This window comes from Phlebotomus papatasi, chromosome 1 (assembly GCF_024763615.1).
Source record: "Phlebotomus papatasi isolate M1 chromosome 1, Ppap_2.1, whole genome shotgun sequence".
Taxonomy (NCBI): Eukaryota; Metazoa; Arthropoda; class Insecta; order Diptera; family Psychodidae; genus Phlebotomus; species Phlebotomus papatasi.
This window is the reverse complement of record NC_077222.1, coordinates 24,120,908-24,145,374: the sequence shown is the minus strand read 5'-3', so window position 1 is coordinate 24,145,374 and position 24,467 is coordinate 24,120,908. Positions and strand designations below refer to the sequence as shown.

Below are 24,467 nucleotides of genomic sequence, written 5' to 3'. Positions count from 1 at the left end.
CGATGGGAAAATAGAATAAAAGCCTCTCTTGGGGTAAGTCAATTGGGAAGTTAAGAAAAATGCCCCGACGCGAATCATTAGGCACCAGGGTGAGGAGGAATTTACACAGAAATGTGCGGTTTCAAGAGGGGAAAATATGTGTATAAATGAAAAAAAAGAACAATGAAAAACCCATTTAGAATTTGAAAAGAAAAAGATAGAGAGAGAGAAAATGGGAAATTTCATTGATTTCCGTCTCATTTCAATTAAGTCAAAGTCATTCCTAAATTATTGTTATTAAGCAATGTCTCCAGGAAATTACAGCTCAAACAACTTTTTTTTCTCCTTGCTTTTGTTTTTATTTCTCATATTCTTTGGCTTCTCTACCTTTTTGCTCCTTCAAGACTTGTGAAAGATTTCCATAGAAAATCAGGAAAAATTTCCCTCAGACTGGACGGACGCCAATGCTGCAGAGCGTGCAAAACCAAAGGAAAACTTCCACAAGCGATTATGCTCAGAAATGAAGCCAGTTTAATTAAAAGATATGAACAGCAGGAGATCTGAATATTTAAATGATAAATCATCAATTTTGCCAGTAGTTATCCAAAGATTTCTCTTAATTAAACTTTAATTAATAATATCGTCTGTGTATTTGCATATCTGCTGCTCAATACGAAGCTCAATGGATTTCAGATCAAATGATAGCTCTGATTATTTGCTTTACCAATCGTGGAATCTTTTGTCCCTCTTTTCATCTTTAGGTGAAGGAAATTCCCGAAATACCAGTTCACTTTTACTCGAGAAGGGATATTATCTCTTATAATTAAATTAAGCTTAAATAGAACTTGAGAAGCTTTGGGATTCCTTACCATTTAATATTACAACAGAAAGGGGGTACAGGAATTACTAAAAGATATCTAAATAAGAATTTATAGCAATATTTGGCAAATTGTTTGACACAAAAGTTAAATTTGGCAGTAATGCATTTCTTATTATATTGTCAAATAAATCATTTACCGCTCCCTGATTGGATACGAATTTGAAACTATTAAATGCCTTCACTGAGAGAAATCCGAAAATGTTAAAATATCATTCCGGAAATGTTAATTTTACCCTGCATTATTGATCCGAAATCGGTGTAAATATTATGCTTTTTATGTATATTAGGGGTTAAAGTTACTCTATTTCATGTTGATTTCACCCTTAAAAAGGTGTAAAATTAAATTTAAAAAATGTTGACATATTTTTATACCTAAAAAGTGTTAAAGTTATGAGGAAAAAAAGGTTAGTCGCACCCTCGTTTTTTTCTCAGTGTTTGAGCTTTAGCTATTTGTTTCTTATTGCAAATATTTTCCCTTATTTCCTTACTTAATTTGGGAAACGTGGATTTTAGTTTTCCAGAAGAACTGAGAGATATGTAATAAGAAAATTCTCATTAGAAATTTACCGTTCTACAACTTTCCTGAAGATTATATACCTCTAATTTGAATGCAAATATTGTCTTGAAGTTCCTAAAAATGTTACAGCAAATATAATTTGTGGTATTTTAATTCATTTATGGTTTTCGCAAAAAGAAAATATCCAGTGGACATCATTTAATAAGAAAGAAAATTCTCTGCAAATTGAAAATTGCCAAAGACATTTTGTTCAATCTTAACAAGAAGTATGATTTTCTAGCCACTTTCTGAAACCTCCCAAAGAGCATTTTCTGACCAATTAGAAAATATGAACAAATATTGTCCAAATGCATTAACCCACGGATCACTATATTCCTGGATAGTAGGTAGACATTTTTGTGTCCCATAATATTGCAAACAAAGTGAATAAAAGTACGAATAAAGACGTCGTACCCATGCTTCTTGATATTCTCGAGACTGAAAATCATTTAAATCCTACATTTTCATTCCTTAGCATCAAATCGCATCATTCCTGGGTGCACTTTTATTTGGTTTGTTTGCACTACTATGAGACACGAAAATCTCTACTTACTATCCAGGAATATAGTAATCCATGATTAACAAAATTTTTCGTATGATCTGTCCAAAAGTTGCTTATTGAGCTGTTTTGACGATAACCGTTATTTATCTGGTTTAGAAAAGGTAGAAAAGGCGAACTGAGACCGAGTAAATAATGTAAATTCTAGGCACTTATTACTTTGAGCGATCAATTTTAATTAAATAAAATTTTGGAAAACTGATACGACTTTGTTTTAAAGGATGCTAATCATTTAGAAACACGCAGTGATAGCCGCTACTTGCGGACGACTCAAGCATCGGACAACTCAATTTTTTTCTATGTTCCTAATGAGTTTGACGTATGGCTCTTTTCAGGAAATTTGAGGCATTAGAATGACTATAAAAAAAATCTGGTGAAAATTAGGCTTTTGAACTTGAATAATTCAAGATGAAGATTTTTCCGGTGATAGGTGTCAAAGGACGAAATGTTCATCTGGACTATCTCTAAAACATATTTATCCAAAAATAAGCGAAATCGCCATGGCCAATTTTCTGCAAAGTTGGAAAAACCTCATTTTTTTACCTATTTTTGGGGGATAGGGAACGTATGAAAGGAGAGGGAGAAAAATAAAGTGGTTAGGTTCGAAATAATGTCATTTGAGGAGGGATCATCGAAGACCGGAAGTTGATATCTCTTAGCATTTGAATTTTATGTGGGACAAAATACTGAAAATAATGCTATGTTATGTGGTCAAGTTCATTAAAAAACACTTTGAAGTTTGATTTGTTCAAAATTTGTGTCATCCGAAGGTAGCGCGCTTTCCCTTACTTAAAATTTTAAAAATAAGTTGGTCAAAATTGATATTTCAAGAAAATATTTTCTTTTAAAAAAGGAGATTTTGAAATTTATTTTATTTATTTAAATTTATTTTCTATTTCCTTTGCTTAAATTTCTTAAAACCTCGAACGTTTGATGAAGTTCTTGAAAACTCACAGAAAAAAATTTTTAGCTGTTCTTCCACTATATTAATTGTTAATTTATTCAAATAATGTGTAATTTTTGTGTAACTTCAACATATTTATGTGATTTCTAGACATATTGTATTTCAAATCTGTGAAATTTTACTCGAGACCTGCAAAACTTATGTAATGAGTTTGCTAGTTTTGTCTCCGATTGTACTGTTTACCATAATATTAGATTAAATTTATATTATATTACACATAATTTGTATTTAGAACAGTGGTGACATTAGCTCTGGAAATGCGACCAGCTTTAGTGGAATTTTTCCCCTGTTATTGTACACATTTCACGAGATATCTCTAAAACTACGTAGATTGCCAATTTAGGGTTTTCGGTTGCCTTTTCGTTATTAAATTGGCTTTTATTTTGTATTAGTATTTTTCATAATTCATTCTACAATGACAGAAAACAGCTAATAAACTCAAAAAATTTTTCGGCTCGCTAGAAACATATGGGAAACATAGGAAATGACATGCCCCTGATTTAGAATATATATTTTCCTAAAGAAATATTTGTTTAGCTTTTCAGTACTAATTGTGGTAAGAAAATAAAGCAAAGATTAATACTATTATTGTAGTCCACTTTCTCTGTATTCACTATGAAAATTTCAAATCTTTTTCGGTTTTTTTGTGAAATAAATTTATCTAACAATAAGTACATTGATGTTTTGATTCAACTTCATAATAATTTCCTCGACTTTAAAGCTTTTTCGAAAATTTAGGACTATCCATTCGTTGAATTTTCTATATTTTTGACAAAAGCGTTGTTAACTTTGACAGAAAGTACTATCAGCGCTCAAACGGAAGATACGAGAATTTCATTAAAGTCTGAAAATTAATTATTAGTTGGAATATTCGACAATCACAACTCTGACCATAAATCTACTGTAATTCAAAAATAATTATTTTTTCTATTTATCAATTTTTCAATAAATTTTCTCATTTATTTATTACAGTAATATTTATTGACACTGTATAAATGAGCATTTAAAAATAAATGTGGTCGAAAGAATCAGATTTGACCTTTACTCAATTTAAAGCTTTAAAAACAATAAAATTTTTTGCAAGTTTTGGTAAGTTTGACGAATTTTTGTCAGTGTTGTAATTTTCTTATTGTGCACGTTGTTTGTTGTGGTTTCTTACTGATTTGTTTTTATATTTAATTTGTAGATAGAGCTGTTTTTCCTCTCATTGCCACAGATTATGCTTCTTAGATCCTTGTGACGTTCTTATTACTATATTATGACTTATTATTTACTCATAGTGTGAGAATACCCTTAAACGTTTGGTAAAAGCTTTCTTTCATAGTCTGCATTATATAGGCTTGTTTCAAAGCATTTTTGTTGTATTTGTTTGGGATTTAAATAAACCTTCCAATAATGATCATAAATTGTTACTTGGGTACTCACCTTTCTCCGTCCACAACAAAGCATTCTTCGCGTACGCGAATGTCCAGTAGCAGCTTTCAGTCGTGTGAACTTCCGCCACTGCATTAGTAGATCCTGGCCGTGATCACGATCTTCGCCACACTGCCCAGTCCAGTGAGACCCTCGGCGGTGGCCGGACAATTGCTACGAATCCAACAAATGGTCGCAGAGTAGCTTCTCACTGACATATTACAATCTTTCCTGTGATGCCGGAAGAGGACGAGGGTCGAGTTGCGGAGGAGCGAAATGGCGAAACTAAACACATAAACAGCCCAAAAGCTATCAATTACAGTCTCCCAGGAAAGGTGGAGAAATTATATACTTATATCTTTGGCAAATCGTAAATCTCACAAATTCAATTCACTCCACTTCCGCTCTTTTCCACGTTCTTATCTTATTACAACTACTACCCACCAACTACAATGGAATTATATTTGATTGCGATTGCTCGTATTGATTTATCATTTTCACCCCATCGAGATGGAATTATGATGAATTTTTTCTCATCGATATCCCTAACAATTGATGGGAGGTTGGTTTTGGGGGTGGACACAAAATGGATTTACTTTTAATTCATCACTTCCGCCAGGACTTCAATTAAAGTAATTCCCTCTTGCATGGCAATATCTCAATGTTCCATCTCATGGAAATACTCCAGCGTGAAACCCCAAAGGGAGGTTTTTAATTGAGGGTTACACGAGCGAAAAAGTGATCCTTCATCCTGATTTTTCATTTAATTCCTCTTTTTTTTTCGTGAATATCTAATTTAAACCGCAATCACCTTCCTTTTCCAAAGAAAAAAAAGAGAACTTTTAAACTTTATTTTTCTAATGTTTATCTCTTCTGTTGCATGCTTATTTTGATTAATTTTGTTTACGGTTTACCGAGTTTCCTGTTGTGATTTCAATCGAAAAAGTTTTTAATTTTGTGAAAACTTGCAAAACCAATTTTGTGGGATATCTGTTCTGTTTATTGAAGCTGGCAAATGGCATTTGTATGTGATGTGTTATGCATTTTATGCGGTATTTGGAGTAAATCTATTTTGTCCAAATATTAGAGACCAAATATTTTTGAAGTTGTTTAATATTTTATTATCTTTTAGATTTTAATCAGTTATTATTAAATAGCTGTATTTAAAATCAATTAGATATAATTTTAAAAGAAAAGTCCTCAAGCTAAGTAAAAAAAGTCAAAAGTAAAGAAAACAATATTTTTACGTAATTTGACTCACTTTGAAGGCGTAACTTTGCTAACATAGATTATTTCGAGGTGAGTAAGGTAAGTTACATTGCAAAATGACATTAAACTAGGGTAAAGTGATACAAGTTGGACAATTCGCCGGTACAAGTTGGACAGGGATTTTTTCTTGATAAATATAGTACTAAATTTATCAAGAAAAAAAGCCCTGTCCAACTTGTACCATTGTACAACTTATACCACGATCCAACTTGTACCACTTTACCCTATAGAACATCTTAAAACCCTAAAAATTTAATTAGTGAATTATTTGTAATAATAAGGTAAATTTTTCGTAATTTTTCCTTATTAGCCTTACTTTTACTTATAATTTTTTTATAAAGTATATCATTAACATGTTTTACAAAGTTTCTTCTTACTCGCGATAGAGCGTTTCTTTTCACGTATTTTCTTTTATTTTCTCTCCTGAGGTATATATTATACTAAATGCAAAAAAACAGTCTCCCTAAAAATTTTAACATAAAATAAAGCAATAGTGATTTTTTCTTAATTTTTTTCTATTTAATTAACTAAAACAAATCGATGTTAATGTTCTTTACGTCAGATTTTAACAGAAAAAAGTCATTATTTCCTCCCACTTCTTGTTATTCCCTTTAACTATAAAAAAAAATTATGCAAAATATTAAAACATCTATTGTTCAAAGAGGAGTTTTAATAATATCACGCCAGTGTTAATAAAATAGTACAATTACTGTGAACATTTAAGGAATAATAAGAATTAAGGATTTTACCCAAGTAACAAAATATAGTAACTTTTAGGTAATCGTCAAAACAGGTCTCTATAGCTAATTTAAGTAACTTTATTTACTTTAAAAATGATTTTTCTGTTGTGTTTTGACATATTTAATGCTCTAATAAATAAAACGTTTCGTATTATATTGACAGGGTTGTGCCTTTACATAGTAAAAAATATTTTTTACATTTTACATGTAAAAAATATGTAAAAGTGTAAAAAATGTGTAAAATGAAAGAAAAGGAAATTTAAGCTCTTTTGAATCTTTTAAACATTTTCTGTAAGTAATATTGATATTACTTAACGAGGAATATCAAGAAAATATTCTTGGAAAAGCCATGAACAAAATTTTGTTGTGAAAACCTATTGTTGTGAAGTAAGTCAACGATTTTGTACACATAAGACATACTCTCTGTGGTAAAATAACGTTACGATTTTCTAATTAATCGTCCTTTATCCACAGATAGGTATATCAAAATGTTGCCTGTATTAAATCCTTAACATGTTGATTATTTTACCTTTAACGTATAATAGAACCAAAATTAATATTATTAGTAAAAATGTAAAACAATGAGACATAAAAATACATTTTTCACTATTCGCAAATAGGGAAATAGTATGACTTGATCAATCAATTTTTAAAATCTAAAAAAAATATTTTTAATCATTTCTTATAGTAATATACATAGTTTATTTTTAACAGACTTTGATATAATGACACGTAAAAGAACTTGCGATTTAGTGTATTTGCAATATTTGCAATAATTGCAATGTAAATATAAAATAGTAATATATTGTCTAAATTATTGTTTATTATTTATTCAGAAATTCAACTTAAAAGAAAGTGCTTCAAATAGAAAAGTTAATCAAGGATTTTTTAGCTGTTTATGTGTATTGAAAAACTCGCACTACTTAAGTTAAATATGGTTAAAGTCATAGAATCGGCACTGCTTCAGCATAAAACGGTTAATATTATATTCAAATCCTGCACAACTTAAGCTTAAAATGATTTCATGTGTATATAATGCACTCATAGCTTCAACACGAAAAGGTTAAAATTGCAGATAAAGAGCGCACAGTTTCAGCACAAAACGGTTAAAATTGAATATAAAATCCTCACAGCTTTCGAACGAAACGTTTAGCAATTTAGATCGTTTTTACTCGGATTCTCTGCAGATTTTATTAAAAATCGATATAATATCATAATTTCTGTTTGAACTTTTGTTTAATATGTTAGTCTCATTTTAATAATAAAGCACGATGGTTTTTAGAATATTATCACAAAAGCATTAATTACCACAGAATCAGTGTTAGCAAGGAGACACTGATTCTCTTCATGAACATTGTTTTCTGAAATGTGATGTTTTGGACAAGGTATATGTAGCAAAATTCACAAAAAAATATCGTTATAAAGAGAGCAGGAAATAAACCTTAATTTCAATGATTTTTTACAATATTGAGGATTAGTAGAAACCACAGAGCAATTAGAAAACTCCCTGAGCATGTAGATATATAACTTCAAAAATTATTATTTGTTTAGATAGTTACTATTATATTGGTTCAACACGCTCAGCAAATTTCATCATGCTTTTTAGACGACAAGCTTTACAGCAAAAAACCGCAAAATACTTTACTTGTTACAACGAAATCTTTGATTGAGTTGAAAATAAAAAAAAATTGAACTTGATATTTGATGGGTATCAATCAATTTGACATTTTTTACATTTCAACTTTACATGTTAAAAATGTGGCACACGTTAAAGGCTTTTTTTACTATGTAAAAAATTATGCAAAATGTAAAAAATTCACCCAACCCTGTATATTGATAACCAAAAGGGGAATTCTGTAACAGTATGACAATGTCATATGACAAATTTTCGTGGTAAATTAGGAAGTAGAACAGTATTAAAGCCTAGTCTTAAGCTCAGTAAACATCGAATAGCCATTTTCAATTTTTAATAAATTTTAATAAATTGTTATATGTCCTAGTTCGGAAGTTTTAGGTTTAAATTCATATATTCACGATCCCAACCGATATTACCCGATTCCCCGTTCATTGACAACCCTTTGACAAGAAGTCAAACACTAACAGACAAATTGGAATCACTTCCGTTCCATTCAACTAGAAAATTGTTTCAAGGCATTGAAAATTCCACCATTTGTGTCCCCCATCGTGCAAAAGTGTAGACATAAATTTTCCGGGTATTATTTTAGAAAATTGCAGGTAAATCACCTGTGATTTGTGCCATTCCTGCACCCCCTTCGACGGTTTTTTGCCGTACGAGAAAAAGAAGACATTGAAGGGAGAACGATGGTGAGTTTCATGGTGAAATTTGTCTTATTAATTGGCCTGTTGTTGATTGTGTTTCGTGTGTTTATTTTAATCATTAGGAAAATAAAAAAAAAGAGGAGAAAAACCCATAAACTGCGATCGATAGACACGGAAAATTCATCGTCTTGAAACCTTCCCGGAAAAACAGAAGAAATTCCGACTGTCTGAGACGAGAAATTGTGTAAGTTAGCACATACACGATCGTGGGAAAATTATCCTCAAATTTATGTTGGGGGAGGAATGGGGGGCGAATGATTTTCTCATTGGAAAGTGCGGGTGAATTTTAGATTTTTCCAGCAGAAGAAAGAAAAGCAGTGGAAGAAATTCTTCTGGATTTTGGGGAGCTTTTCCAAACTTCCTCTTCACACCAATTGGATATTTCTCTCGATGTGTTTTTTTACATTGGGGATTTTTTTCCGCGCTCAGTGGGGTGAGGGGGTGGCTTTCTGCTGGATGGAGGGTGGTGGATTGAGAAAATATGGGAAAATCTGTATGTGTGTGGAAGAGAGAAAGTCTGAAGTTCTCTCTTGCTCTCTTTGGTCTTCAACCCAGGAGGATGAAGGCATCGGGAGAGGCCGATCGATTCACCCCACGAGCGTCGACGTCGGCTCTTTGAAAAGCTCCTCGGATCGACCACCCAACCCACCCCCTTTATCATCCTAACCTATTCCCCCCCTTCAAAAAGCTCACCCAAGCCCACCCACGTCAATACAATCGCTCCCGAGACTCGAGAATAAAATGTCGAATGAATTATAGAATACGATTATAGAAGGTTGGAGTATTCTCGGCAATTTTCACTCTCATGAAAATACCCCATCTCTCCCCCTCCCCCCACCCAGCAAAGTGGTCACCACGGAGCTTTTTTCCCCTTAAAGTATCACCCGGAAATAACTCAACGACTCCATCATCCATTTTCCACGGCCAGCGACATTTTTTTCTCGACCCGAGACCTCGTGAAAAATTCAGTAAGGCATTTCGGTGAGATTCACGGGGGAGCACTTTGCGCCAAACCATAAGCCCAATCCCCTTTTTATCCCCCCAAAGTAACATCACACGATCCTTTTGGTACAAATCATCACTGGGAAATGCACACAGAAGCACTTTCATTCATTTTTTTTTCAACCCTACGCAAAGATGGGAGGGGTGGAAAATTACCTCTTTCCCAGCACAACACATCCACAGACAGTTCACCGTCTTTTCACCATCGAGGGATTCTTTTTCGCCACCATTTGTCGATTTTCACCCTCCCAGTGAAAAAAAAACTACTTCCTACAGAAAAATTCCGTCACAAATCCCCTCAGAATACCAAATAACCACAATATCACTGAAATATGACTGAAAAATAACCACCAGTGTTTCAGCAAAAAAAAGTCTCTAAGGTTTTTCTTTTTTTCCCAACAAGAAAAAATCCGTTTTCACCAGCACTCACTTCAGTCCACTAAAACGACTAAAACACTCCACACCTGCGACTTTTCACCACGTCTCGCGTGTCTCTAGGCGCGATTTTTCACACGGAATCACTCAATTGTGATAATTTGGGGCAGAGCAGAGGTACAGGATGAGGAGAGATAAATTTTTCTTTTAGCTCAAAGTTAATTTTACAAATGTCCACTCTCTGCCTGCTTCCGTTGACGGTTCGACACTCTCTCCCGTGCTCGTGATTCCAGTGGCAGAACGATGGTGGCCAAGAATTCGTGGTCACCACGGCGTCGTCGCAGAGTAAATCGATTTGGTGAAATACTGGAAAATTCACCAATACACTCAACGGGCAAAAATGGAGAATTCATCCACCTCCAACTCCCTCGTGAATCGCCTGGAAAGGGTTTGGATGTGTTACTTGGGCTTCTGGCTACGCCGGCGCACGACTCTCCACCACGTTTTATCAGACAACATCGGAAAATCGCCCCACGGTGTGATTTTCATGTTCTTGAGAGAAATTTTCCTGTCATACAAACCATGAGTCTCCTCAAGCAAATCCGTTTGCACTCATTGTGGGGATTTTTGGGACGAAATGTCAAAATTTTCGATCGATTTGATAGCGATTCGACATTCCCTACTTGAATACTAACGGTTACTCTACACAAATTGGCGGGAAAATTATTTTCCAAATGATAAATTTGACTAATTGTATTTGCAAGTATTTTACTGAAGTAAACCCTAATGTAAAGATAATATGATTAAAAATCAAGGGATAAACAGTTACGGTTACGGTTCACTATGGCTACCGATCATTCAATCTTATGTCGGCTTCAGACCTAAGGTTTAGCCCAGTTCCCGATGATCTCAAAATTCAAAATAGCAAACAAGTTTATTGGTTTTTCAATATTTAATGGTTACTCATATTGTCCAATCGTAAATGATCATTTTCCAAAAAAATTTTGATTGATAAGAAATTAGACAAGATAAGCCGTATGGCTAAGCCTTAGGTCTTAAGCCCGTATTTAGAGTCCCCAGCGAGCACGGTTAACTAAAAAATGCACCATTTTCAGCATATTTTTGCTGAAAACGCTGCCTATTTTACCTAACTGTGCTCGCTGGGTCTTCTCGGCGCCGACTAGCCGATCTTTCACTCTTTGTATGCAGAAGATTTTAGACCTCCAGCACTTCGAAAATGTTTCAAAAGTTCACACTTCCAACACTTTTTACATTATTACGTAACCATATAATAATACACAAAAAAGTATTATAGTAACTTCAAAACCATCATCAAGTAAAAGATTGATAAGATTGATACTAAACTTTTCGTACTGCGAGTGCAATATGTTAATAAAATAATATATAAAAAAATAATTTATTAAAAAAATGAACCTAAATAAATAAATGAAATAAAATAAATGACCTAAATAAATTAAATGACCTCTAGGACAAAGTGGCTGAATCAAATGCAGGATCTTGTGTTGGAACGGTTGGAACCGTTATTGGAACGCTTTAGGATCGAGTGCGCATAATTTTCTGAACAGGCGGAGGATCAACAGACGTGCTTGAAATTGAAAGTTAATTGAATTTTTAATATAACATTTTTATTATACACTGTTAAAACAAAACTTTGTTGTAGATTTGATGTTTTAAAACCGTGATGTTATTTTTATTTAGTTAATGTTATTAATCCCTTCACTTCTGGGATAAAGAAAATTTAGAGGTTTCAATTACATGTTAAGTGTAAATATTTAATACATACTATTCTGAATTAAAGGTTAACGCTTCATCTATTTCAATTTTGACTCAATTTTTTTAGAGACCTTAAAATTTTCTAAGATCTATCAGACCCAATCAGACTAGATATTAAATTAAAGAGAACTTAACGGTATCTAAGATTTCCATTTTAGCTTCCGATACTGTGAAGTATATTACATTCCTTAGCTTATCTTTTTTGGACAATAGGAACCACCCTTTAAAGCCCAAATGAGGGATTTAAAGTATTTAAAGCTTAGAGATTTGTCTCAAAATTGAGAGGATTTTTTAAATATTTGTATTCAGATTTTCTGGTGTTCGTCAGGGCAGCTTCTTTTCTTTAATTAAAAACTCAATTTTTCCCCAAAGCTTTCGACCCTTGGTATGGATCTCCCTCAGTGGGTCAATTTAGATTTTTTCTGCATTTGAGGAAATTGAATATAATAAGATAATTGAGGAAAAGAAGCTGCCCGAACATTTGTAATGAACACCGAAAATCTGAATCCAATATAATCCATCAGATTCGATGCTTTTGTCTATTAGATAGTTTTTCGGTAATTTAAGTTTGATTCACTTCAAAACTAATTTTCTGTTGTATGACTGAATAAATTAATTAATAATTTCATATAAAACAATTGGTCAAATGGAGTGTATTATTACTTCTTGAAATTAACCTTTATTTTACCAAATATTTACTAAAGGTTTATTACGCATTTTACTGCTCTAAATCCACATAGAGAGCAGTATTACAATCTATCAATTTATTCATCCCCCAAAATTTTCAACTTCCACCCATCGGAGACCAGTTTACTCAACAAATCTTCGCTTTTTAGATAATTTCTTTGAAATGATGTCACGCTGTTTGTCTGTCAGATCCGTCTGTCCGTCCAACTGTCGCCAATTCTAGAGGCCAAATGGATAGAGATAGAAATTTGAGACCTTTGGGGGAGAACGCGTCGTGCGATTTTTGCAATTTTTGATATGTTTTAGAGATTACCTGGACATTCGTCCGTATACGAAAATACCGTGGAACCATTACTAATAATGTTTTTTAAGGTCAAAAGTTAAAACGACTCTAGAGAGCATATTACCGAATGATTACATGTTATGGGCTCATTGACATGATCTTGGAATTTCAAGTAAGTCTGAACCTATTCCAACCGGGTATAAGCCTGTTAGGTACCGACAAGTAATACAGTAGACTTCCGCTAATTCGGCTCTTTTAAGATCGGGCTACTTTTTAATTCAGGCAGCAGTTAAATTTGAAATAAAGTTTCTTGACATTTTTCTCATTTGCTTATTCCTTGTCAAATGAAGCAAATATGCTCAAAATTTCCATGATTTTTATTAATTATGATATTATTTAAGGTTTCCATAGAATTTATATTAAATATCGGTATGTAAACTTGATATAAGAATGTAGATGAACAAAAAGTCGTTGCATTTCAAACAATTTGACGCCTGAATTTCTCTCTAATTCGGGTGACATTTCGGTCCCAAATGCCCGAATTTGAGAGAGTCTACTGTATTTGTCTGAAAATTAACTGCATTACTACTAGAGATATTTATAGGCGACCTTTTGAGTAATTTATAAATCGGTTTAAATTGATTATGAATCAGTAAACAGTAAATGACGTGAAAATACTTTTAATTGAAGTAATAATATCTAAGTGATAAGTTTGAGCATTCTGATTTCAAATCTCCCAGATATATACTAAGACTATTTCTTACTTTCTTACTTAAAATTAAACTATTTTTTTTTAATTATTAAGTTTTTATCCAAATTTTGCTAATGATTAACGAAGATTATTTTATTGTTTTTTAATGGTTTTTTATTAACCAATTTGAGTTGGAACACTTGCATTTTTCTTAACAATTCTTTAATTATTTTCTAAATAATAAATTTATTGAGTTTGAAAATTATGTTGAGTGAGAAGAAAATTCAATATAAAATAACTATTTTTTTTAATTATTGTCTTTTTATAGAATGATTATATTTATTTTTAATGATTATATTTAATTAAATTCTATTAATTAAATAATTTTAATTATAATTTTAATTATATTAAATTAAATATAATTAAATTATACTTAATAAAAGAATGAAGTTCGTATAATTTTAGACCACGCCTCTTACATTATTTATTACTGTACAAACCAATTTAAAATGTCTGAATTTTTAATTTATAATATAATATCAAGTAAAGCCATTGCTCGACCTACCTTTCACATTCTTTAAATTTATAAATTAGAAGACTAAAAGCCTAAAATACCCTATTCATGGTCATATCAGTCACGCCTCCTATAAAAAATTAAGACAAATATAAACCTTTTTTTCTTCCGCAATTTTAAGGGTCTCCCAATATCAAATAATAAGAATAATATTAAATTAAAATCTCATTGTATTCATTTCGAAAAAAAATCTTTTGTAACCAGTGCGCGTGATTTCATTTGTTCATTACAAAAAAAAACCTTTTAAGTTCTCTAGGTTTCTTCCTATATTGAAAAGTATAGTTCATAAAAATTAAATACGAAATGTTCACAATTATCTCATCATTAAATAAAAGCAATTTAAATTATTTTGATTAATTCATTCTATAATTGCGTCTTAAAACCACTAAGCTTAAAGGTGTCTACATATTGAGCACAATTTTCGTCAAAAATTTCTTTTTTGTAGGAAATTGGCTGCAGTGCTGTAGGCAGAAACGTCAAAATTCTGTCAAAAATGCAATTCTTGACAAAAATTGCTCCCAATATGTTAAGGCATCTTAACATATTAAGGCATCTACACATTGGGAGCAATTTTTGACAAAAATTTATTTTTGACAGAATTTTGACGTTTCTACCTACAGCAGAGTGCACACGATTTCCTTCAAAAGGCAATTTTTGACGAAAATTGCTATCAATATGGAAGAGACCTTTAGTCAGAACTTAGAATACTACCAAGTTGTAAATCACTTTTTCTTACAAGGGTTTCTGGTTTCTAGAGTTTCGCAATGCAAGAAAAGGGTTTAATCGGGTTTCGCGATGCAAAAACTGGAATTCTTGGATGTCGCGATGCAAAGATTGGATTTCTTGGCTTTCGCGAAGCCAAAAAATCCAATTGACATGAGTTTCTTAATATGAGTTACCCCTTGAACACTACAAATCTGCGTACAATAAACAGATAATCATTTAATCAGAAAATTACTAAAGAAATCTTTAAAAAAGGATAATGAAATTCAATTTTCAAGAATTACTTATTTCTGATTTCTTTGTTAAGTGAACTTTCATCCAAATAAGATTTTTTTTTTGACGATTCTACTAACTCAGCTTTTATGATAAGGCCATTTTCCCATCTTTTGGCCAATTTATTGAGCAATTTTTCCACCCTTTATCTGTTTTCTTGGTCACCCTCTTCAGAAATGAAGGAAAGTGAATGACCTTCGTCAATCACTTTTTATTATTTAATTTTTTGTACACTTACAGAATAACAAATCTCATGATTTTAAGTTAACAATTTTAAGGTAGTAAAAATATTCAAAATAGATTTTAAAAAAAATGTTGAGTAAAAGTTTCATTTAAATTTCGCGCTTTTTTTATTTAACCCCTAAATGTCGGCAATATATATTTGAATTGCAAATACCCCGCATGAGATGTCGCTGAAAGCAGTGTCAGGCAATCTGGTGATTTCTCATGCGGCAACCCGTGAGAAACGCCATAGCAACCGAGAAAAACAAATATAGGTAAGAGAAAAATTGGCCGGAGTTTTCTGTGAAAAAATCACCCAAAAATCCATCCACGTGCACGATATCAGTGAAAAACAGTGCAGTGAGTTGTGTTCCATGTTGTGATTGTGCTAAAAGTGTTCAGGAAGTCATCCAGGAGGGAAAATAATTGCCCAGTAAATCTTCCTTGGCAGCAATGTGTGTGGAAAAATCGGATTTTCTCCTTCATTTTGAGGCTTTTTGAGCCTTGAAAATGCTGGAAAATGTTCCTGACGATCAGGTGAGAACTTTTGAGGGTTTTGTGTGTTTAAAGAATTAGAGTTTTGAGTGAAAAATGGGTTTTTTCTGCGATTTTCTTTGAGAGGAAGAAAAAGTAGAATCTGTCAAAATGAACTCCAATGACGTTTCAGCCTGGAGGAATTTTCCGGACATTTTCAAGGCACTTTTCCTGGAATTCCCTGGAAAATTCTTGTCCGGGACAAGGTCTTTGTTTGGGAAAAACTAGCCTGGGAATTTTTTTTCGGATTGAATTTGCTAAAAATTAGCAAGAAAGGAAGGATTATGAGGGAAATGATTGCAGGAAAATAATCGATAATCGCTTTTTCTGACCCTTTCTTCAGGATATTTCTTTAGTTTTTCCTTTTTCTCAACCTCTCGAAGAGTTCAACAGATCCTCAGAGGTTAAATGAGAGCGAAAACCAGGGAAATTTGTAGGGAATCTTTGGCAGAAACCTCCTTCCGGGTGACTGAACTAATCCCTGATTTTGAGGAGGGAAGTTCGTCCCAGGAGGAATCCTCTCAATATCCTTGCTAATTACATAGTAATTCATCTTTCAAGGAAGCAATTAAACCACTTGGTTGCTTGTCTCAATTTTCTCCGGCAAAATGCATTAATTGCAGAAGCAAAAGGTTAATTACAAAATCTTTATCATTCTGAAAATCTGCCTTCCACCCTCCGGAAGCCACCTAAATTCCTTAAAATCTCGCAGGATTCATCTTCCTGTGAACTCTGAAACCTTTCTCAGTTCCAAGGTCAGGGAGTAGTGTCCCGGGAATCGGGATTTTCAGTTATGGGCGCGGAACTGCGGCACATTTTCCATTTCTCCCTCCTGACCAGGTGCAAAGTGTTGTGGGTGGTTGTTCCCTCCTTCGTTTTACTTTCACACATTTTGTTTACGGCAGCCAAACATACATAGCACCTGTCCGCGACGAAATGGAGGAACAAAAAGGCATAGAGAGCCGCCAATCCTTTTCATATCAATGCACTGAAATATCCTCTTTTAACCCTTCAGTTGCAGAAAGCAACTTTAAAAATTGACAAGTAAAGAATCTCAAAATTGACCAGTAGGGCAATTCTGTAACGACGACAATGTCATGTGACAAATTTTCGTGATAAATTCGAAAACAGGACAACAGTAATAGACAGTGAGTACCAAATGGTCATTACAAGGAGCTATATAAAGTTCTTTTAGTAACTGATATCCCAAGCGGCATTTATCGCTATAAATGAGTAGAGATGTCTGATATCTGTTCGAAAATAATGGCGAAGATTTTACAAATTTCTTCTATATAACCGCATAAAAGAGGTCCATATTCGGGTGAAAGGGGAATTTTTATATCCAAAATATAAAAATTATTTATTTTAGATATAATCACGTCATCTTGTACGGTAAAATGTATCGATTATGACTAAATAAAATATAATCACTATACAATATCAATTTTATAACTACTGATCGTAGAATTGTCATTTCTTTTGCATTTTCATTTAAAACTTGATCAAATATTTTCCTTAAATGAAAAATAATTATACCTAACGATTCAGTCAGATTTTTTGTGCCTCGTGCACTTTTATTGCGTATGAAGACTTAACTCTTTCGTCTCCTTTGGGACACTGGGTACCCATGGAAACAACAATTTTTTTTAGACTATCTTGAATCGATAAAAATCCGATCCATCTGGATTTTTACAAACTATAAGGATGTCCAAATCTAGTATATTTTTTGCAGGATCCTAATTAACTCCTGAGCTTAGATATTTTTGGTCAAAAATTGTGAATTTTCGATTTTCTGCTTCCTTGCAGATATCGTGACTTTTTTCATATTTCTAGACCAGAATAAGGAAAACCCTCTCGGGATCAATAAGTATGATAACTAACAATTACAGATTACATAAATTCGAAAAACAATTTTTTCTTAAATTTTCAAAAAAAAAAAACTCGTTCAAACTTTATGGGTATTCTCGTCCCCAAAAATCTAGAGGTCAAATGTAAGGTTATCCCACCAGTGCCCGCCATTTGCTTTTTGACACCAACCTTGTAAGAAAATTCCAAGCGGGAGCGACATGTATTGGTAGAATACATCATTTTGAGCACCATTCTGTACAAATATCGAGACTCATCAATGTTTTGTGCATAAATTTAAATTAAATTGGGATTAGCGCCACCAATTTTGTGTAATTTTCCATGCCATAATCTTCTTTTTGTTCCGATAAAATAAAATTAAGATGCTATAACCCGAATAAATGAAAAATATAGAAAACAATATATTTATTTTATTTATGATTATATTTACATTATGTCGTACATTATATTCACATTACAGATCCCTTATAACAATAATGTTACTGCACATTAACAATTTCAAAACTCTGCATTTTTATGCTTTTTATGAACATTTTCTACATTCTGGGCACTGTTTCTGCAATTTATTTTCACGTTAGAAGATCAGGAAGCTGTCCTAATGCTTACAATTTGGCGACACTGCAATTAAAGATAGAAAATGTTAACTCTCACGAACGAAGTATTAATTCATAATTTTTCCATCAATTACATTCACTTCTTCAAATTTGATCCCTTCTATCTATGTACTCAACTTCAATGCAAACGCTGGTGCACTTCAAGGCTTTAATTTATGTTCAAATTTACAAATTTTCATTGGAATATGAATCTCTGCTTAATAAACAAAGCAGAATTTGACAATGTGGTTGCGCCATACAAAAAGAACACAAGTTGTATATGACTTGTCTCTTTTACGGAACAAATGTAACTAAAAAATATCAATACGTGATATTCATACAGTTTCACGATATTATGTGAACATAACAGCAAGAATATGTAAGATAAACATACTTTCGATATTTTTGACACAGTTTTATACATTTTCACTCAAAAATAGATTATAACTTGTTTATGGATCTAAAAACATTTAGTCATAATTTTAATGGAAAATACCAATATATTAACCGAAATTTATCAAATGAAATGTATTATTCATAATGATTGAAAATAACTGATATTTTCTATGCAATTTTTTGATAAGTTATTTTTCTGGTATGCAACGCATATAATTTTCAGTCAATATACCTCCATCATAGTCATACATTATATTTTTTAGAAATATCTCGATTACATTGAAAATACGTTGGTTACATTTGAGACATACATTTTTATTATATTAAATGCCGCTTGGGTATGAATATGATTTTCAATGAATTTTTCCGAATTTTCCAAATAAAAATTTTAAAATTTGTCATATGTCATTGTCATATTGCATTTCCATAAGGCCGGCTTCAGATTGGGGGTTTAGCCCAGTTCCCGAAGGTCTCAAAAATCTAAATAACAAGCAATTTTATTGATTTTTCAAAATCTAATGGATCATTTGTCCTTAATATCCAATCCTAAATAACGATTTCCTAAAAAATAATGCCCGACAAGGAATTAGAGGAGTTAAGCCAGATGGCTAAGTCTTAGGTCTGAAGCCCGTATAAGTTTCTGATTAAACCTTCTCTAGGATTAATCTGAGAAACGGTTTAGTTAGTTGCAAATTGATCGGAATTTAGTCTAATCAGTATTTTAATTATAATTACCTTAAGCCGTCTCTCGACTTAAGTCGTAAGTATGTCCAGCATGTGGTCTGAAGCCTGTATAAATCTTTTAATGATCCTTAAATAATCTGAAAAAATAAACTGTGCAGAATGCTATATATCGTTATCTTTTTAAACTTATTAATTCATAACCTCTAAATAGCGTTGCCTTGATCCTGAACACATTTTTACTGATTAATTCAAACACTTTCCAACTTGGCAAAGATTCCAAGACCTTTCGAACAATCCTAAATTTGAGGAAATCGGTTAAGAAATAAAGTCCCAGAAGCTGTTTAACCGTGCTATCACACAAGAATTTTTCCCGTTTTAATTTTAAATTTTAAGTGTGTATTAATATTTCTATAATTATTTGAAAATTCTCACAACTAGGACACATTTTGCAAGAAATTTGCTCAATTTTAAATAGTACCGCGAGATCTTTAATTGTGAATGACTCCGGAAAATGTGTAATAGTTCTTCAAATGTTCCATAAGTCACTTATCTTATAAAGAAGGCTCCCCAAAGCCAAAAGAAAGAATTGTAGACTAAGGGGTTCATGAAACAATTCTTATATAAGTGTTATTGAAAATTTGTATTAGGTCATCTCAACTGGAGATTTCTTGACACAAAAATATCCTTCGAATTGCTGTGGAGTAAACTTAACAAGTTAGTTCCACTACTAAACCTTCATTTCATTCAAATTCATCACTAAATTACTCTGTTTATTTTATTTTTTGAAACAAATATTACTAATTATGAGTGAATAAATGTAATAAGAACAATTTGGTTCAAAAAATTACTTGTTTAACTGCAATAAAATTGAAATTAATGAGCAATTTTAATAATTTAATTTTCTAAATTCAAATAATTTTGAGCAACCACATTTATGCGTTTTACCATGTTTAAACGTGTTTTTGTGAACCGAGTTTAAGTTTATATCAATAAGTAAGCGAAAATCTATAAATTTAATTATATTTTTTCATGTAAAAACAGCATAGGAACAATTCATCACAAAATTAATTTTAATTTACAAATTGGAAAAATCCTAGTGTGATAGCACTGTAATTTTTATAGATCGAATAGATTTTTATAGAAACTATATTCTAATATAGTTTCTATTATAAAAAATAGTAAATAATTATAACAGATATTTACTAGTAAAATCTTCAGAAAAAATTAACGAAAAGCATGATTTTCATTTTTTTTTTTTAATTTCTATGGTATTTCAAATTATAAAAGATATTTCTTGTATTTGAGAAACCAAAAATTATTGACTTAAATTTAATTTTTAATTTTAAAAATTTTCTTTTACCATAATTTTATATTGAAGCTCAAATTTTCGTATATAGGGGAAACTGGGGCACCACCAAACACGGGGTACCACCAAACACTAATTTTTATTTCTAAACTACTTGAACTATCTCGATCATTCCTTCAGTGGACAAGTATCCCTATAGTGCCTATAAATTCCCATAGGTCTTATCCTCTGCAGTCGAATATCCGATTAAAAAATCGCAGTGTTTGGTGGTGCCCCAGTTTCCCCTATATACGAAAATTTGAGCTTCAATATAAAATTATGGTAAAAGAAAATTTTTAAAATTGAAAATTAAATTTAAGTCTACATTGTTTTTTTTAGGTTAAGAAAAATGTTTGGAGCTAAAAGGCAGTTTTTATTTTTATTTATTTTTTTTTATAATATTCTCTTTATTTATAATATATTTTTTATTATATAATATTTAGTTTACATTTGCGAAAATTTTTCACTAAAATATCCTTTTACTGAAATCATAAAGGGTTAATATTGAATGCGTGCCGCGAAGGTGGAATATATTAGTAATATCAGGCGACAATTTGTGGTAAACTGAAGGTTGTAAAATCCTTGTACAACGTGTTTTCTCTGTCCATTCCATGGGAAATGTTCTGCAATTTTCAAGTATTTCACGTTAGTGCGAAAAGGATATCATATTATCACGAAAACCTCTTTTTTCTCAATAGAAAAAAGGGATTTTTCGTTGTTTTTCATGGATGATGGTGTTGTGGCGGTGAATGTTCAATGAAAGAAAAATAGTTAATAAGGATTGAAATATTGCTAAGAGTAGTAGGAAGTTTATTTGATCAATAATACAATGTCTGTTTGTTGCTATTCAGGTTCAGAGAGAAAGAGACAGAGAGCAAGTTTACTTTTTGTTGTGTAATGAACAAAATATTGTTTTTGCCTTTTTCACTGTCTGTCAGGATAGAAAAAGAACTTGATGGTGCAATAGTTGATGGTATTCAAAAATCCTCTGATAAGTGATAATTTAATCTTAATTTAATTGGGCTCTGTGTTTAGTGAAAAAGTGAAGAAAGCTGCACTCGAGGCAAGAGACTTAGACTAAAAGTTTTGGGAAAAACCCTTGAGAAGAAGGTACGGGATTATTGGGGATTCTTTTGATGTTTTCTTAGAAAGTTGAGAGAGAAGAAGATTGGGAGAATTTTTGCTAAAATAGAAGCTTAAATTTGATTTATGCTACAGGTACAAAATATTTGTGATTTATATTTATTTTGTCAAATTTCTGAGAGTTGTTTCTCAACAAGAAGGTGTATTTTCCAGCGGTTTTGGAGTTTCCCTGACAACTTGTCATGGATACCTGATACCTTTGGCAGGATGATGATCATGACACTTAGCAACACCCTTCAAATCTCATATTTTTTTGGTCCATGGTTCAGATGAATTACCTGAAATTCTATTCTAATTTTATCACTTCCTGAACCATTCATCGATTTGACCGAACAATTCTTACAATAGCAATAATACAGGGTGGAATGGAAACTGACTTTTAACTGGTTTTACAACTATTTTCGTAACAATGATTGAATGACAGGGATATTAAAATTCAGTAAAGTGGAAGACTTCTTGAAAAACAAAGAACTTTGAATATTTTGCCCATTGACACTTATGACCGAAAAACATTTCGATATCAAATTTTCATTTTCTTGTTCAATTTTATTTTCTGAAAGGTTCAAATGTTACATTTTTTTGGTAGATAATGATAGACAATGTAATTCCGGCAATGAAAAGTTTAATTAGGAACTTTACAGATAAGAAGTAGTATTAAATTAGCATTCATGTATCCTTAATTTTGTTTGTAATTTCCTTACAACCCCCTTTAAAAGCTTTTCAGTGACCTTGAGTAATTCCTATTCATATTCTTCAAGGTTAAACTTTAAACGGATTTTAGAGAACTTACTGCTTGCAATTTTAAAAAGATTTTTAGATAATGCCCAACACACAATAATTTTTGTTTGTAAACATGTTTTCAAAATTTTCTATGAGAGTGAATGAAATGTAGATCTAATCATCTCGCTCTCTCTCATAGGAAATTTTGAAAACATGTTTATAAACAAAATTTATTGTGCACTGGGCATAATTTATAAATCGAACTTTTGTTTACCGTATTTTGTACAGACTTTAGTACAGACTTCAGACCTAAAACTTAGCTATAAGGCTTAACTTTTCTAATTTCTTATTAACCCATTCCTTACCATGGTATTACACATCATACGCAAATTGAGTGATTTTTGATGATTTATTCCAGGGCAGTTGATATTCGAATTTCTGTCGGGAAAGGATTTTTAGTTACCTTAGTCCTTCAATTACTTGGAAAAATAGCCCGACAGAGATGGGAATACATTTTGTTGTTCTTTTCTCGCTTCGCGTGAAGTCATGCAAAAATTTTCCTCAAAATGGCGGACGGAAAATTCGACATCCCATCAAATTTGTTAAAATTGGCCTTCATCCTCTTTTCTGATTTGAATTCCGGTTGCGAATGTGTTTTCTTGGATAGTTACTCTATCTAAATCAATAGAGTTTGTAATGAATTAATGTACAGAATTTAAATTCAGTGACCGTTAAGACGTCTGTTTGAAGGCGGCTCCCCACATCCCCATAATGGATAATTTTTTTTTCTTTTCAAAAAATTCATCTATTAATCTGTAGGAAACTAATCCCAAAATATGAACATTCTATCTCAAGAATTTCTGGTACATTGACTGAATGGGTTAATCAATATTTTTTGGAAAAAAATAACATAAGCTTAGATAGATTATTAAGGGCAAATTATCTATTTGATTCTGAAAAACTAATAATATTGGTTGCTATTAAGGTTTTTGAGAAATTCAGGACATGCGCTAAACATCTAGTCTTCAAACGGGAGGTTTATCTCCTTTCTCGAAGATTTCGTCATTTCTAAATGGCAAAAGCTTAATAACGATATTCTAAAAGTATAAATAATTAATAGTCCTTATCCATTCTAAATCAAGAACTTTCGAAAGTATTTATTATTTTGATTTTTTTATTATTTTGAAAGTATATAATTTAAGTTTTCTAACTGAACTTCATGTTTGAAGCCGGTGTAAGGCCATATAGTTTAGTTGAATTAATTGTATAATTTGGAAAGTTTTGCAGAATTTTTTTGTTAGGTTAGTCAGAGACTACCATAATACCGAAACCCAAAATTACGAAATGCCAATATCCTGAAGATATCAAATCCCGAATAGGGTCGAAATCCCGAAAACCAAAATTCCGAATTTGTCGAAATCCCGAATGGGTTCAAATACTGAACAAACAAAATCCCGAATTCAGCAAAATTCTGAGTAGTCAAAATTCCGAAATGCCGAAAGGGTAAAAATCCCGAAGTCAAAAATTCCGAATAGTGAAATAGTTCACTTGAAATAATTTTATAACTTGGGAAATTTTTCCAGAAGCTTTGTCTGAGGTTAGTCAGAGCCAGACAAAATGCCGAAAGCCAAAATATAAAAGTTACCAAATCCAGAATAGGGTCGAAATCCTGAAAGCTGAAATCCTGAATTAGTCGAAATTCCAAATGGGTTCAAATCCTGCATAGCCAAAATCCATAATCCTGAATAGTCAAAATTTCGAAATGCCGAAAGTTTTGTTTAGCTGAATTAATAAAGATAAAATAAATTATTATATTAATAAAGATTTTTGACTTTGGAATTTTGGCCCTTTCGGCATTTCGA

At 31.9% G+C, this 24,467-nt stretch overlaps 1 protein-coding gene across 3 annotated transcripts in view; it reads right to left on the bottom strand.

Moving 5' to 3' along the window:
* LOC129798295 (rho GTPase-activating protein 100F) overlaps positions 1 to 10,354 on the bottom strand; it is a 119,994-nt gene extending 109,640 nt beyond the window's left edge. For all 3 annotated transcript variants that reach the window (XM_055841358.1, XM_055841359.1, XM_055841360.1), the window contains exons 1-2: positions 9,859 to 10,354; positions 4,364 to 4,636 (exon numbers count right to left, since the gene is read on the bottom strand). In XM_055841358.1, coding sequence (XP_055697333.1) covers positions 4,364 to 4,447 — 84 coding nt within the window. In that variant the 5' untranslated portion in view covers positions 4,448 to 4,636; positions 9,859 to 10,354. The remainder of the gene's footprint in view (positions 1 to 4,363; positions 4,637 to 9,858) is intronic.
* Positions 10,355 to 24,467: the final 14,113 nt, after the last annotated feature.